At 34.2% G+C, this 17,750-nt stretch overlaps 1 protein-coding gene across 1 annotated transcript; it reads right to left on the bottom strand.

Annotated features, from left to right (window-relative positions):
• Positions 1–1,640: 1,640 nt before the first annotated feature.
• On the bottom strand, positions 1,641–6,191 carry LOC142606149 (protein FAR1-RELATED SEQUENCE 5-like). The gene is made up of 5 exons (XM_075777543.1): positions 5,907–6,191; positions 2,264–4,511; positions 2,006–2,161; positions 1,782–1,918; positions 1,641–1,667 (listed from the first exon to the last, which is right to left on the bottom strand). Exons 1-5 carry the CDS (start codon positions 6,189–6,191, stop codon positions 1,641–1,643), a joined length of 2,853 nt encoding a protein of 950 aa, XP_075633658.1.
• Between the last annotated feature and the right edge of the window lie 11,559 nt (positions 6,192–17,750).

Genomic DNA, 17,750 nt, shown 5'->3' with positions numbered 1-17,750 from the left:
AAAGATGAACTCATAGAAATGAACTTTACCATCACATTTAAAAATATTCATCATTTTCATATATAATTTGTGTTAAACTAGAAGCTACTCAAAATGCAAATATAGAATCTAACATGTGTGTTCAAAAGAGTTGTTACAAAAGGAATCAACTATCCAAATTGTTAGATATCCCATCTAAAAAGTAGCTGTATGTTGCCCAAAAATACTGTCCACTAGTTGTGCTGTGCAGTTTGCTATTCAAAAAAGTTCTCCTTTATATTCAGAATCTTGTGCATAAAACTGTGCAGATTGCTACTCAAAAAGCTGTCCAAAAGTTCTCCATTATATTCAGAATCTTGTGCATATGACTGTGCAGTTTGCTATTCAAAAAACTGTCCAAAAAAGCTTTCTGTTATATTCAGAATCTTGTGGTTGAGTCCTGGGAAAAAAAAAAGTACATGTTAAAAGCCACTTTTTCCCTACTACTGTAAAAAGTTTAAAAAACAATACATGTTAAAAGACATTTTTTTTCTCCCTAATGTAAAAAGTTTAAAGTAACATAATGTACCTGGCTGAAGGGTGATATTAATGTATTTTCTTGAAGCATTCTTGTATAACTAAACATGGGATTGAACAACTCTGGGGAAAAGGATGATGATTGAACACCTCCTAAGAAAAAGAGGAAATAGTAACAAATGGTTAAACTTAACAAGCAAAGCTAAGAAAAAAAAAAAGATTAAAAAGAGGAAATATTAACAAATGGTTAAACTTAACAAGCAAAGCTAGGGGAATCTGCCTCATCTTTTGTGTGGAGACTTTGCCATGATAGTTTGCCTACTTTCCTTACTCTAAAAACTAGGGGAATTCATGTAGATAGCTCTTGCCCCCTATGTGCTGAGGATGAGGAATCTTCCTCTCATTTGATGCTTTTCTGCACCTTTGCCAGGGCAGTTTGGCATGGCACACCCCTGGCTATCCACACAACTGATCTTAGGAATGTTTCAGTGCAGCAATGGCTTGGGCAAATTCTCTTAAGACATAAGAATTTGGATCAAGATAATATGAAGTACCTGCAAGGGATTTTTACTACCTTGTGGTCTATTTGGACACATAGGAACTTGGTGGTTCATGAAGGGAAACAACCTAACCCTTTAGAAGTCATTCTAATAGTCCAATCTCTTGTTTGCAGGTATGCAGAAGCTTTTGGCTGCTGCTCTACACCAGTTCATAGTAGTGGTGTTTAGTCCAAGAGGGTTTAAATTCCATGTGGCTCTTGGCAGCTCATAGTCAAAGTGGCTGGTGCTAGATTAAAAAGAATGAATAGAGCTGGGTATGCGTTTGAGGACAAGACTACTCATGGAAATTCCATTCTGCAACCTATTCCAGTCATCATCCAGGGAGCAGTGCTAGAGGCAGCACTCAAAGGTAGGAAATTGGTTCAAACACATTGTCTCTCAGTGATCGTAGGAGGGCTGTGCAGGTCAACAACTGCAGAACCACTGCTAGTTGGCAAGAGAAGAGCCTCATGTCTGATTGGTCTTATCTCTTAGCTAATGATTTTGTGTATCACTCTGTGTTTGTGCCAAAGGTGGTTACTAGCTGTGTTTTTGCTTTAGCTAAGTTGGCAACGAAAATGCCAATCCATAGCTGCTATGTAAATACTAACCTCTTGTAATGTCTCCTTTTTTCTAGAATGGTATAAAATAAAAAAAATAAATAAATAAAACACAAGCAAAGCTAAGCTAAGAAAAAAAAATGATTAAAATGGTAGTTTTGGATATACCATGTATAATAGAACTAACTTGTGGAGCTTGTGAACTAGTTACATTTTTTTCACTTCTCATCTTTTCCACTTGAATTTCTTGATTCATTCTTGAAGAGCTAAACATGGGATAAGCAATAGGCATCTCCGGGGGAATGAATGATGATTGAACATCTCCTAAGAAAATAAGATATAGTAACAAATGGTTAAACTTAACAAGCAAAGCTAAGAACAAAATGGTTAAAATAGTAGTTTTGAACATACTATGTATCATAGAACTAGCTTGTGGAGCTTGTGAACTAGTTGCATATTTTCCACTTCTCATCTTTTCCTCTTGAATTTGTTGATGCATTTTTGTAGAGCTAAACATGGGATAAGCAATAGACATCTCCGGGGGAATGAATGATGCTTGAACATCTCCTAAGAAAAAGAAAAAAATAGCAAATGGTTAAACTTGACAAGCAAAGCAAAGAGAAAAAATGACTAAAATAGTAGTTTTGAACATATCATGTGTCATAGAACTAGCTTGTGGAGCTTGGGAACTAGTTGCATCTTTTACGCTTCTTCTCATCTTTTTCACTTGAATTTCTTGAAGCATAGAAGTAGATTGTGGAGCTTGTGAAGTTGATGCATCTTTCACCTTTTTTCTTTTCTTTTTCTCCAATTGACTTTTTATTCTAGCATTGGTTATCCCTTTCTTTCTCACATGTGGTGGATCAAGGATTGGTTTCTCCCCATCTAAGTTTGGTTGCACCTCATCATGTGCAAGATCTTGAGGACATTCTTTACCAACATCTTCCACCCCATTTGTAGCCGTCATATACTTTTCAAACTCATGTGATAGCTCTCTTAGATTATCCATCATAAATTTTGTCCCACTATCGGTCAATGAAGCCTTATCAAACATATTATATCCCAAATGAGTTAACATGCTCATACGCAAAGTACGACTTGATTTCTCTTTTGGTTGAGAAAGATCATCATAACAACGCAATCTCTTTTTTGCATCTTTTGTCCATCTACTTGATATATATGTATCGGGTATCTTGTTCACATTGTTAACAAGAAAAACCCTTAAAGCATGGCAACATAACAAGCCCAATGTTTCAAATAACTTGCAATCACAACAAATGGTTAATTCAGATCGGTTAAAATGCACAGTATATACCCTACTACTCATCTCATTATGCAGTGAATATGTGAAGTTATTCTCATGATGGTTAGTTTCAACACAACTCAATCCCCCACCTGAATTGAACTCTTCTTCAAACATTTTAAACAAAGTAATAGTATAAACTTTAGCAGCATGACTTAAGATACCTCCATACCTCATTACTTTTGAAGGTACACCATTTTTACAACGAAAATCTTCATTTATTTCATTTTGGCGCATTTCTATTACTTTTTCCTCATAAAATTCAACAACTTGGATAAGTGTCATGGATGTTTTCATGATTTGATGAAATACACTATTTGTACTCTCACTCCGTTGGGTAGATTTCATCTTTGCAGAAAAGAAATCTACATTTAAGGCTGGACACCACTTTTCTCGTATTTGGTATAACCTTTTAAGCCATGCATGATCCTTTAAATTATGCTTCTCAATCATACCATTCCAAGTTGACTCAAACTCCATTTCAGTTAAACATCCATTTAAGCACTTATTAAATCTTTGATGGAAATCTGGATTACCATAAAGTCCTGGGAGGTTTTGTTGGGCATTTTTACTAATATGCCATGTACAAAGTCTATGACGAGACTTAGAGAAAACCACCTTAATAGCATTTTCCATTGCTTGGTCTTGATCTGTAAAAACATATTTTGGTTGTCGACCTCCCATTGCTGTCAAAAAAGTCTCAAACAACCAAATAAATGAATCAGTTGTTTCATTGGTTAGAAAGGCACAACCAAATAAAACATTGTTCCAATGATGGTTAATTCCCACAAATGGTGCACATATTAAGTTATATTTATTGGTTCGATAAGTGGTGTCAAAAACAACAACATCCCCAAAACAGTCATAATCTAATTTTGATCTACCATCTCTCCAAAAGAAATTTGCCATTCTATTTTCTTGGTCTACTTGCATTGAATAAAAAAACATTGAATCTTCACTTTGTCTATTTTTAAAATGATTAATAACACTTTGCCCATCCCCAGCTTCAATCAATTGTTTTCTTTTAGTGTGCAAGAAGTTATGGCAATCTCTCCTAAGGAACCCAACGTTATTTGCACCACCAAGCTCCTTTGATAAAAATGAGTAAGACTTTGTTGCTTTTATGCCTGAGCTAACCATTGTCTCAATTATAGTCCCATGAGTACTTAGCACCTTCCTTCCCGATCTCAAATTACACCTCTCTTCTGGACTTGCAAATTCATGATTGTGTTCATCATTGAAGTGTGAAACACTCCAAATACCATTTTTAACATTAAAACGAATCCTAGCTTGACAACCTGTTCTTGTATCTAATTTATTATACTTCTTATAATCACAAGGGTCTTCAAACTCTTTATGACCCTGTTTTGAACACAAAAATTCTCGTTGCCTAAGTACACCATCAGTCTTTCGGTTAACCCCTTTTCGAATGCTAAATCCCTTGTTTAAAGCATACTCATTATAGAGATTATATGCTTCTTCTTCAGAACTCACCTGCATTCCAAGTTTAATTTCATAGTGTTCACCCAAATTTACATTCTCATGGTTTTCACTTTTATCATTGTCACCAGCTGTATCAAGAGCATTTTCTGAAAAATCCATTACTAGTCTAGCCTAATCATGAAAAAGAACGTTGAATGAACAAATTGAATAGGCAGAACTCATAAATTTCCATAATAACACAACTATAGACTAAAACTAAGAAAAGAAAAGGGAAAAGATAGATTAAATACCTCAATGGAGACTCTTAGAAAGAGACTATTATTGGAAGCAATTCCTTCAGTAAACCCAATAGAACAAAAGCATCACATCCCTGCACCAGTGCCAAATTGAAAGAGATACGGATCAGTTTCAATACCCTGTTTCTTCAACTCTTTGTTTCACAAAAGCTGGGATATATAAAAATAAATAAACTTCTTATTTAGGCTATCACATATACAACATGTTTCAGGTTCTTATTCCCATTTATCTCCTTTTCACACTCAAATGTGTCTTTGCTTTTCTTTTTCTTTTCTTTTTTAAAATTTTATTTTGGTGATAAGTAAAAAAAAAAAAAAACCATCTGTATTTGCAAATAAATTAATAAAAAGAAACTAAAAAAAACTATCTCCTTTCCAAACTCAAATGTGCCTCTGCCTTTCTTTTTTAGGTGTCTCTACCTTTCTTTTTTGGGTGATAATTGATAAGTGAAAAAAACCATTCCGTAGTTGCAAACAAATAAAACTAAAATGAAAAAGAAGATGTGAATAGGTATGAAAGGAAGCAGATGAAAAGAAATATTACCCCTTTGCGGCGGATTCTCAAAATCGGCGATGGACTTGCGATGCTCAATTTGGGGTTTTCAGAGGATTCAACTTCCAATCTCGTAGGACCTGCGATGCTCGGCAGTGGCCGTGTTTGGCAGCAAAATCTTGGTTGAGAGAAAGAACTCCAATCTCGTTGGATGCTCGGCAGTGTCTATGTTTGGCAGCAAAATTCGGAGTTGAAAGAAAGAAAGGAGAAGGAGCACTTGAGAGAGAGAAAAGGGAGAGGGAGAGGGAGAGGTAGCACCTGAGAGACTGTGAAAGACAAATGGGTTTTGGAATTTCAGGTTTAGTAAGCGAGGGAGAAAGTGGCGCGGTTCAACATTTTTTTAGGGATAAAATGGTCTTTTTGATTTGGTTCACTGCAACAGGCTGATGTGGGTTTTTTGGGACAGGTGTTGGTAATTTATTGGTTAGGAAACACCAAAGGAGATGTTGAGTTGGAGTTACTGAAACATAGTATACTTTCTCCTGCATCAGGATGAAGAAGTCTGAAGCACGAGCACAGCTTTTTTGGATCTTTCCCCGGACTAGGGCCCACACATTACAGGCAAAAGGACATTCCCACAGGCCACAGTATGTGACTCACTGTTTCGCTCTATTGGTGGCATACGACACAAAGAGGGTCCAGCTGCACTTTTTTCTTGCACAAGTTGTCTCGAGTTGGCAAGATATTTGAGCATGCCCTCCATAGAAAATTTCGTACCTTTGGGGGAGTGTTAAGGGACCACACTGACTTCCATAAACGCCCATCTGCAGACGCCATAGAGTGCTCACCATCCGACGGGTTAAGCACCCTCTGTGCTACTCCATATGTCGATTTGACCGAGAAGGTTTGAGACTTGTTTTCCTTCCACACCAGCACGTCATTAGCATTCAAGTTAGACAAAGGAGTGCTTAAGATATTAGCACACGTATGGTCCTCAAACCAATATGCCAATTTAGCCCTGTCCCACTGCTTTGTGTCTTCATCCACTAATTCCCTTACCATTGATGGCCATGGCCCATTCCTACAGAAGCAAGGAGGTCGGGGCAGCCACTAATGTTTGACAATATCAATTGAGTTTCCACTTCCCACCTTCCATTTCGACCCTTCTAGTATAATATCCCGAGCTTGTAGAAGGCTCCTCCACACGTACAACATCAACAAACACATTAGGCTGCACGGGGCTTTTGATATTGTATTTGTGTTTCCTTTATCCTGGGGCTTTTAATATTTGTATTTGGCTTCCTTTGTCCGGAGGCTTTTAACATTGTATTTGTGCTTCCTTTATCCTGTGGCTAGGCCTGAGCGCTAGTGAGGTTAGGCCTATCCTAGTGAGGCTGCAGGACCTTTTTTTTTTTTTTTTTAATGGTTGTACTTTTGTTCATTTTAATATATCAATTCTACCTTTTCAGAAAAAAAAAAAAGAATTTTTTTTTTTTTTTTAAAGTGATAGAATATCACAATTATGGTGCCCACTTCATTATTCTTTATTTTTGGTCCAAAATAAGAATGGCAACAAATTAAGATCAGAGTAGGTTTCTTTACGTCTAAATCTCAGCCTACGGGCCCACCCCTGTTATTCGAACCTGTTTTGTTTGATAAACGGTCTTTTTTAAACCCCCAAATCTACTCACATAGGCCCTGTCCAACTATGCCACTTCAAGGCCCAATTCGAAGCCTAAATTGTGGCCCTATGTGTGTGAGTGTGTGTATATATATATATATCTATTGTAGGGATGAGGAGCCCAAATATAGATATTAAGTCATGGGCCACACTCAAGGACATCAAATAGCCCGATGACAGATAAGTACTAGCAAAGGCAGATAGATTATTGGGCCAGGAAAGAGGCCTGGTCACGATGGGTAAGAGATGTTGTCCTAGGAGCAATCCCTCCTTGGCTGACAGATTGGAGGCCTAATGTCCAACCACCCATCAAGAACTAGGTAGCAGGCAACTGTGTTGGGAAGGATAAGCTTTAAAAAGGGACGAGTCAATAGGGAATTGATAAATATCTGGGTAGAAAACTGCTACCTCCGCATTGAATATTCTACATCTAACCTCCCAGCTACATTAATGTTGAAGTGATACTTGAACAGTAACTTTAAGCCTTACAATTACCCACAAAGACTTCAAGAAGGTGCTGATGGGACAAGTATCAAGACTAGCAATCTAATCTACACATAAAAGGCTAAGATGACAAAGAGAAGGGAAATATAAAGGGGGTGAACTCCCTTACAAGAAAGAGGAGGAAAACCAGAGAAAAATCACTGTGTAACCAAGAAGTGTAATTTGTGTATAAGTCTAAGAGAAATATGTAAGAACGGACATTCCTCGGACTTGATCGATGAGAACTTTTCTTGTTTAAACTGTTTATCTTGTTCATTCAAATGTTAACTAGCCTATTGTGATTAGTATCATCCTAACTCATTGAACGTTCAATAGAAAGCCCACCCTCTAACAAATTCATTGTTTTTGGCTCCTTGGGCTATTGTCCAAACCATTTGGGCTGTGCAGAAAAATACATCCTTACATATATGTATGTAAGGACATATATATATATATATATATATATATATATATGTCAAATAAGTCCAAATCATACGACCATTACAAACCTGTTAATCATAAATCATAGCTAAGATCATAAATTAATAAATCACCTAGTTTTTTTTTTAGGGGAAATAAATCACCTAGCTAAGATCACCATGTAATCATAAATCAATGAATCATAGCTAAGATCACCTGTTAAACATAAAAATAAAAGCTACAAAATAAATCCCACAAGTCCAAATCTAAGACTATTATAACAAGTTCAAAAGGCTACAAAATAAATCCCAGAAGTTTAGGATAATTACAAACCAACGATTTAATCTAATAAGTCTAAGAAATTAAAAAAAAGCTACTAAATTAATCCAACAAGTCTAATCCTCCACAGCTGCGACACAACCTCTATCCTCTTCATTAGGCTCTACATAATCGAGAATTGTTTGAATTGTACAATCTCCTAGCATAGTTGAAGAACCTACAATAATGAATTAAAAAATGGAATAAATTTCATCAAATTAAAACCAACAAATATAAAAATACAATTTTGATTTCATTTTATAGATACGAATTATACAATTGCTCAACATAATTTGTGTTCTAAAAAAAAAAAAAAAGATTCACTATCCATTGAATTTAAGACTACCAAATATTCCAATCTTATGTTTTGATCTATGAAATTAAACACTGTTAGGTTCTAAATATTTAAGATTAAATGTTTAGATTCTTAATTTATGTATGTTAGCAAACCAAGAACAAAAATATGTTTAGATTAGGTGTTAGACATTGCTCAAAATCGTTCAAGTTAAGATTCAAGAACTGTCAAGCTGCAGAAATATGAAGCAAGCTACTACGAAGCTCGACAAATCGAAAGACATGTTTGACTGATTGAAAATTGTGTTCTGTAAATTTTAAATCAAGCCCAAGCCTGCGAAAACGTCTAGGGTTTCAGTCCAATGCTACTAGGTATAAAAAGAAAACCCTAATTACATTTTAGAAGTTCTTAGAAGACTTGTGAGTTACTCTTATGAGACCTATGAGGTTTTTTTAACCTTCTAACTTTACAAGCGTTTATTGGAAAGAGATCTAAAATCAAGAGCTAGTGGAAACAAATTGCTTGTAGACACCACATTTTGTACCCGTTAATAAATTTTGGTCCTCGGCCACAATGATGAGCTTGATGTATGTCAACAAAGGGTAATTAAAGAGTTCACAATAGTTTGGAAGTAACCACAGCTCAAAAGTGTTCAAATTGCTTTGAAATCGATACTAAAAAATGACATTTGCTCACTATTTTGACCATAACGTTTGATCCACAAAGCATATTTGAGTGAGGTTTATTTCATTGGAAATTAGACTTCATGGGCTTCAATGTGAACACAAATTTTGACTAATTTGGACTCTTATTGAGTGAATTATGATTGTTTTAAGTTGGGCTAACTAGATAGTCTTATTTTCTAGGTTTTAAAACTTCAATTTTAAGGGCCCAAAACATAATGCTTTGATGTGAGCCGGCCCATGGACCCTTGAGAATATCCAAAGATCATTAAAAAGTTTGAAAATCCTAATTTTAACTAATAAATACTCATCTTATGCCTCCAATTAAAGCCCTAGCTAGAGAGAGTTATTTTTTAGCTTTCATCTTCTCTAAAACCCTAATTCTTCTCTCTAAAACTCACACATAGCCCCTTAGCATGTTTTTTACAAATTAAAAACCTCTCTTTAGTTAGTTCTAAGGCAAAAACTATTTTTCTAAAATTGATTTCTCAAAACCTTTTTCAAATCTCTTGTTCTTGAGTTGTGATTACTAACTATTGTTGTGTTCTTTTGATTATTCTTGTCCTCAATCTAATCTTTGCATTGTAGGCAGTGAGGGATCTATTAAACACCTTCAACTTCTTTTCCAAGGTTTCCCACTTTGCTTACACATGATTCACATGATTTTCTTGATATAGTTTCTCCATTTGTTATATTTGATTTGTTTGATGTTTTTAATTATGTTTGACATGTTTTAATATGATTTTAGGTGGTTTATAAATTGTCCTTTTTGTTCTTTTGTTCTTATTTCAATTCCTAGGTTGGCTTGATATGTTTTAATGTAGAATTGTTTGTGTTTGTTTCATGTTTTGTTGTATATATTGATGCTTTATGTTTTTTGTTTTAGACTAGTTTAATCTTTTGAGGGTTTCTAACATGCTTGTTTGATCTCACATGTTATTCGTTTGTTTGATTAAATCTTTAAAAATGTAGTTTTTCAAATCTGTATTAAAGGCTACGTAAGCATACTTGAGTATGCGCATGCATACCTCATGTATGCGTACACATACTTGTGCCCTGAAACGCAAATTTAGGGTTCTTGCTTTTTTTGTGTTTTAATTAGTTTTAAACCTCTGTTTAGGTCTTGGTGAGTTTAGTTTTCACATTTTTAGGTCTAAGGTTAGTAGAACAACATGTTTCACATGCTTAAATTGATAGGTTGATAATTAGGGTTTATGCTTTGATGAATCACATAAGCATTCATGAGAATTTGAACATGCATTGATGCATAGGTGTTGAGGTGTTATGGTGCAGCGAGGTAAGTGAAGTAAGGCATGCATTCATATGTACATGCATTTGATTGAGACATGGTATGTGAACTTGGAATATGTTTCTATCTTGATACTCTCCAATGATTCTTTGATTTTGTCTCGTTTATTTGCTGCCTTAGATGTGATAATATGAATATACATGTTAGATGTATGCTGTTTGATATGAGTTGTCATGATAGATGTATATTAGGTTTTTGGGATAATTGATGTCATGTTGATTGCTAGATGTATGCTAGTGTGTGTGTGCACGACGTGTAGATAACAATATTGAATGAGCTTTTAATGAGATTAAGACGTAACACAAAATGACTGGAAGCCGACCCACGGGTTGGATACCTAATACCTTCCCATCTCCAAACCTAAACTCCAAACCGAAATTCTGGTAGTAAGATCAGTCCTTCCACATAAGGGAGCTATATTTATGGTTCCTAGACCTAATCTAGGTGGCGACTCCATCTTTTCTCCATACCGATCCACTCAGGCGAGGCGTACTCCCTTTTTTCTAAGGAGGAAACTGTTGCGCCCACATTACTGCATAAAGATTTACTATTGATGGTGATCTGAAACCTTTGAATGGAATCTCAAAGTCACAAATGTGGGAGTTTGTGTTCAGCAAATTCAAGATAGAAGAGTCCATAGGGTCGAAGCTGCATGTGGTCGTATTAGTAAGTTCTACAAGAGGTAGCTTTAGATTTAGGGTTTAAATCTATTGTAAACTTCCATTCTATAATAGTAGATTTGTTTACCCTGAGGATAGTTAGGGTAAATCCTCTCCAAGTTTTTTTTACCTTGAAATGGTCGGTTTCATTAGTTTTCCTCCATCATATTACTATCTTCTTTACTTTTTCGCACTAAGTAATATGCTTGCATGTGTTTAACCTAGATGTCATAATTAACCTAAGTAACTACTTGGCTAATTCATTAGGTTAAACTAATCTGATTTATAGGGGTCTAAACAGAACAAACAAAAGCAACAAAAAAAAAAAATCCAAAGGACAAACCTAACCTATCAACAATCCAAATACAATTTAAAATGAATAAACAATAAACAAAGATTTTATCAACCATAAACTATGTAACAAACCCAAAGTTACATGATAATAATAATAATAATAATAATAATAATAATAATAATAATAATAATAATAATAATAATAATAATAATAGTGACAAAGCGACGAACCTGTGGAGAACGATGAACCAGTGGTAGAGCTTGAGGGGTATGGTCGGCGGTGAGAGTGAGTGAGGGTGAGACTTGAGCATGAGTGAGAGTGAGTAAGAGTGGCCGAGTGGGTGAGGGGCTGAAGGTAGAGAGTAAGGGGCGACTATGAAATAAGAGGAGCGTTAGAGAGTGTGTTAGCTGTTAGGGTTAGACTAAGTTTTGTGTGTGTGTGTGTCTATCTATCTATCTATCTATCTATCTATATATGTGTGTGTGTGTGTGTGTGTGTGTGTGTGTGTGTGTGTGTGTATGGATATTCAGGTTTTTTGGTAATTGTGGTCTAAATGGGTCAGGTCTGGGTTCGAGTTTGGGGCAGTTATCACTAAAACCCACACCTGACCCAAACCTGTTTCGGGTTTAATTTTAAAAACCCAAACCCAACCCTAGTGTTTCACAAGTCAGGTCGAGTCGAGTACTCGCAAGTCAGGGTGGTTTGCCATCCCTGGCCCAAGATACTATTTTATATTTAATTTTTAATATATGAGATAATACTTCAAAACATTCTTAATTACTTGGAAAATTAGATAAAAATAATGCCTAAAATTCATAAGTTTAATTAATAGTTCCTTAAATTTTTTTATTTAAAAAATAGTGATGTTTTTAATCAAGTTCAAATTCTCAATAATCAAATTATAAAAAATTAATAATAATAATTTTCTATATAGGTGTAAAGTTTAATTTAAAGTCATTGTCCATCTTCCTTGTTCATTTGTTCTATTGTGGGAAATAATAAAATCATATAGAAAATCCTTAATTAAACTTTGTATTTTAGCAAAGTATCTAACTTTGAGTTTCTAGCATATAAGATTCATTCACTTTCATACTCCAAACAAAGATTTTTCTCTATAAATATATATATATTTTTTTTATGTTTAATGGTTACCAAATTGATTTATTAAAATCCCTAAATGAAATACAAAATTAATAAAGTATTATCATTTTTCTCTACTTGGTTACTATTCAAAAAAATTTGTTGACAAAGACTTCAAATTGAAGTGATTTTAATAAATTTTGGGATTTCAATTACAAAATTAAAAACGCTATATTTTTCTAGACCTTTTATGTAATTTCCCTTAATTATTTAAGCTTTCTAGTTGTTAAGGTATTAGTAAATGAGTAAACCTCTCAAGTCTAGAGATGGCAAAAAGCTAAAAACAATCCACTCTGCATGACCCACCCCCTCCCCACTCTATTTCGAGCGAATTTTCTCAATCCCAAAAAGGTGACTAGGTAGGGATGTGTTTTGCTCACCCCAAAAAGCTAAAAACAACCCACTCCTCATGACCCACCCCGAATGTATATATTGATATTTTATTTATATTGTATTTTTATTTTAATATATATCCTAGATATAACATTTTTTTTAAATATTCTATTACTATCTTCAAAATATTTGTTTATATTTCTCTCTTAGTAGTCTATTTTTTGATAAGGTTATATCTTAGAACTCCCACGATCTTCATTTCCCTTTATATTTCATCTTTATCGCATTAATATTGGAACTATCTCATTAGGATTAGTAACACATTTCCAACCCATCCCGAACCCGACCTACTCCACATGGGCCCTAAAAATGTGATAAGGTGAGGATGAGGCACCAATAATTCGACTTCGCCCTACCCCATTGCCATCCCTTAAGTTGTGCATAACCTTTCTTAAAGCATTCACATTAGATTTTGTGAAACTTTAGCCAAATTTGACTTAACTAGTACATTTTTTTTTTCTATTTAACCAACCCTTTTTAATACGGCCAGCATGAGATGCTTTAATTTTTACTCTTTTTCTAATTAAATATCCTTATTTATTCTTTTTTCTATCTTTCCTTCTCTTTTTCATGTGAAATGATATCTTATTCTTGCTCTATACAACGATAAGTCTCACAACATTTGGCCTCACACACTACCCCACCCACTAGTGAGGCCCACATTTTGTGAGAGAACCACTACATGTAGCAGATACAAGATATACTTTCTCCTTATGCCATGTGACATCATTTTTATTGGATAAACTAAACACCCGTAGCAAGTTTAACGTAAAATATGAACCGAGTGGCTGTTGATACAAATAGAGTATAACTTCAAGGGGATAAAATCCAAATTCTAAAACTTCAAGGTGTAAAATCTAAAGGCTTCCAAATTTCAAGAGTAAATTTTGAACTCTAGCCTTATTGGTTCTTGCACCAAAGTGAGGAAACTTATAATAGTATTAGTTATGTATTCTTTAGGAAGTATAGACACTTCATTTGAAGTATCGTACTCATGTCGAGCACAAGACACTTTTGTATACATATCCCACCTATGTCTTTTTCTTTTTTTGGAAAAATTGCAAAACACTGCTGGGACAGAAAGTGTAGGCCGGAAAATGACTAAGTTTACTACAACGATAGTTTCCATAACTTTTGCTACAATTCACATAAGTGGTTAGTTGTAAGTGGTAGAAAAAAGATGATAGGCCCATATTGGTCCACAATTCCAATACTCACAAGTCACCATGTGAATAAATGTGATAAAGTTGTGGAAAATAGTTGTGGTGCTAGACTTACTCCAAGAGAACTCTTGCCATAACTATCCATGTGGTAGATTGTGAGTAATAGAGAAAAAGTTGTTAGTCCATGTGAAAGTGACATGTTACTAATCACAATCTACCATGTCGGATAGTTGTGACAAAAGTTATGACTTTTTATGTGGTATTAAAATTACTCGTATCTACGGCAAAAAAAAAAAAAATGAAGCAAAATTTAGTGCAAGATTACTTGATGACAATAGATGTCACTATTAGCTAGGCATTGACATTAGCTGCAGAAAATTTTTTTCCTAGAATATATGTTTTTTTAATTTTACATATTTATTTTTCAAAATACACTATATTAGATTATTTATTTTACACAACATTTTATTAAAATATAATTTTTTTAGTTGTTTCTCTATTTTACACACAACAACAATCATCTACTCTCTTTCTTTGTCTACAGGACATGTAAAGAAAAAATAAAAAATTAAATACAAACTCAATACTATTAATATAAATTTACACAATTATTATAGTAACAATGCATATTTATATTATTTTGACTTATAATATGGATAATTTTTGGACAAAAAATTGTAAATATGACACATTTTTTTATTGTACACAACTATCGTTAAGCAAAGTATATAAATTAATATAGTTAACTAGTTCTGTTCATAATTCGGGAAAAAAAGGATTATAGTAAGTGGGATGCTCAAACCTTACTCCTTGGCATTTTCTAAAATTATTGTGTGGTATTTAAATCAAGGGAGTCAATCCCGTACCGGAAGCTGTATCGGTTTGACCAGTGGAACGATATATTTCGGTATCGGTTAATACTGATGTATCGTTTCAGATTTACCGTTATTTTTTATATTTATAAATATATACATGTGTGTGTGTGTGTGCGTGTGTGTGTGTGTGTGTGTGTGTGTGTATTATAATATATATAAAAGTTTACCATAAAATATTACCTTAATTCAGAACAAATTATTAATAGTTTTAGACTTTAGCATCAATTAAAAGGAAAAAAAAAACACAATGTAAAAAATAGAAAACTTAATTGTTCATTACATACTAAGAAAACAAATAATACTAATAAGTTAATGCAAATAAGTTACCATATAAGTTACCATTCTGCCTTTACAAAAATTAAAAAATTACAAAATTAAAAAAAAAATTTTAAAAATCTATACCAGTTGGTATTGTCCAAAATTGACCGGTATGGCCGGTACGGCCGGTATTTGAGCCAGTATGAAACGTTGACGTTTCGATACCAATATATGTACCGGTATGATATATACCGGCCGGTACCGTACGGTCTCGATTACACTGATTTCCTTCTAAATTCCTATCTTGTATACTTAAATTTATAAGTACAATGCATTTATGTTCCTTTGAGAAGAAGAATGCATATATGTTCCAAGTGAGTGAGTGACAATATATTCAAACATAACTAATGCTTTTATTTGGTACATATTCATTCGGTCCTTATGGCTTCCAACTCTTCCTCCTCCTCTTCATCCACTATCAATCCAATTGAAACCTTTCAAACTGAGTCAATACCATACTAGATGTCATTTTGATTTGACTAAAAAGACAAAATATTTCAATACCAGTTAATGTTAATGTATTTTTTATAAATATATATAATTTTATAGGCTGAATATATAAACCTAATACATATATAATTGGCGTAAATGCACTTTTAGTCCCTACATTTTATTTTTACTATTTTTAGTCTCTAAACCAATTAACACGTGTTATTTTCGTCCTTTCCGTCAGTCATCCGACAGAAATTGCTGAAGTGGCAGCCGGAGACATTAAAATATTATTAAAAATGCCACATCAGCATTTAAATTTTTTTTAAAAATAATTTATCAATTTTAATTAAATAAAAAAAAACAGAATTAAAAACAATAAGAACACAAAAACAAACCCAGATCCAACCCAGAACCAAACACAAACTCAAACTTAAAAACACAAAAACAAACAAAAATGATTGTAGCTCCGCACAAACCCAAAAAAATCATATAAACCCAGAAATCAAACACAGAAAAATTATAAAAGAATATTGTAATAATACTTGATTGCTCAACACAAACCCAGCTCAACCACAGAAAAATCATAAAAGAATATTGTAATAACTCAACACAAAATGGGTTACAAACCCAGCTCTCTCTTTGATGGATTACAAAATGGGTTTTTTAGATTGAAACGAAATAAGCAACGGCAGTAGCATATGTTGCGTAGCCACAGCCGCAGCCACAAACGCCGAAACGCTCTCCTCCTCCGACCACCCTTCACCACCACCCGATATCTCGGCCCTTCGCCGCCTCTCCAAAAACCTCGAATCCCTCTTCAACGACTCCTCCTCAGACCGATTCGCGGACGCCAAGATCCTGGTCAGAACCGAACAAGTCGCCGTCCACCATTGTCTCCTCGTGGCGCGAAGCCCTTTCTTCATGAACGCCTTCTCCAATTCCAAAGAGGTGGAGCTGAAGCTGAAGGACCTAGCCAAAGATCACGAGGTCGGTCTCGATCCAGAGGTTGGAGATGGGGTCGAAGGCAAAGGATTGGTGGTTCTTGGAGGAGGTGTTGTGGTGGCCGTAAAGGAAGAACCATGGATGAAGAGAAGAGGAAGAGGAAGAGAAGGTTGGGGAGGAGATAATGGAGTGCCAGAGTTTGCAGACTGTGGAAGCACGAATCAGAGTTTGATTTCTGGGTTTATATGATTTTTTTGGGTTTGTGCGGAGCTGCAATCATTTTTGTTTGTTTTTGCGTTTTTAAATTTGAGTTTATGTTTGGTTTTGGTTGGATCTGGGTTTGTTTTTGTGTTCTAATTGTTTTTAATTCTATTTTTTTATTTAATTAAAATTGATAAATTTTTTTTTAAAAAAAAAATTAAATGCTGATGTGGCATTTTTAATAATATTTTAATGTCTTCGGCTGCCACCTCAGCAATTTCCGTCGGTTGACTGACGGAAAGGACAAAAATAACACGCGTTAATTGGTTTAGGGACTAAAAGTGGTAAAAATAAAATGTAGGGACTAAAATAGAAATCGGGTCAAAATGTAGGGACTAAAAGTGTATTTACGTCTATATAATTATAAGCATTAGAACAACGATTTTAGTTTGTCATTCGCATCATTAACGTGTTGTTCTTTAGTAAATTATAGATTGTATGCATGTTAATGAATATGTTTTGATTTCTTAGTTTGAATTTGTTGTATTTTAGTTTGTTCTGAATAAAAAAGTTGAATTGATAAATTAAAAGATGTATTAATTTGGTTGAATGTTGAAAAGTTTTTGGAATTGAGTTTATGTGATAGGTTGTGCACTTAGAATCAAGGGTGTGTACGCATGCCTGATGACCTGCGGTCATAACTTCATCTTTGTGTATACAACCTAAACCCAAATTAGGCAAAATATGTGTTTTAATGGTAAGGTTTGCTAGATTTCATGTTGTCCCATGTGATATGTAATTTTGTTGATTGTGAACCTCTAAGATTAGGGTTATAAATGATAAATTATTTCACAATGATTTAGTCCTAACTTTTCCATAATAACATGATTTGAATATGTTTAAAATAGGATTCTCACTGATGAATGTATGTTTTATTTGATTTGTTTCCAATTTGATAACAAATTTGACTTGGTAATTAGGTTTATTTTGTTTACAAAGTAAATTTTCCTTTTG

The sequence above is a fragment of the Castanea sativa genome, chromosome 8 (genome assembly GCF_040712315.1).
Source record: "Castanea sativa cultivar Marrone di Chiusa Pesio chromosome 8, ASM4071231v1".
Classification (NCBI taxonomy): Eukaryota; Viridiplantae; Streptophyta; class Magnoliopsida; order Fagales; family Fagaceae; genus Castanea; species Castanea sativa.
Note: the sequence above shows the minus strand (reverse complement) of the source record. Positions and strands in the feature narration are given on the sequence as shown.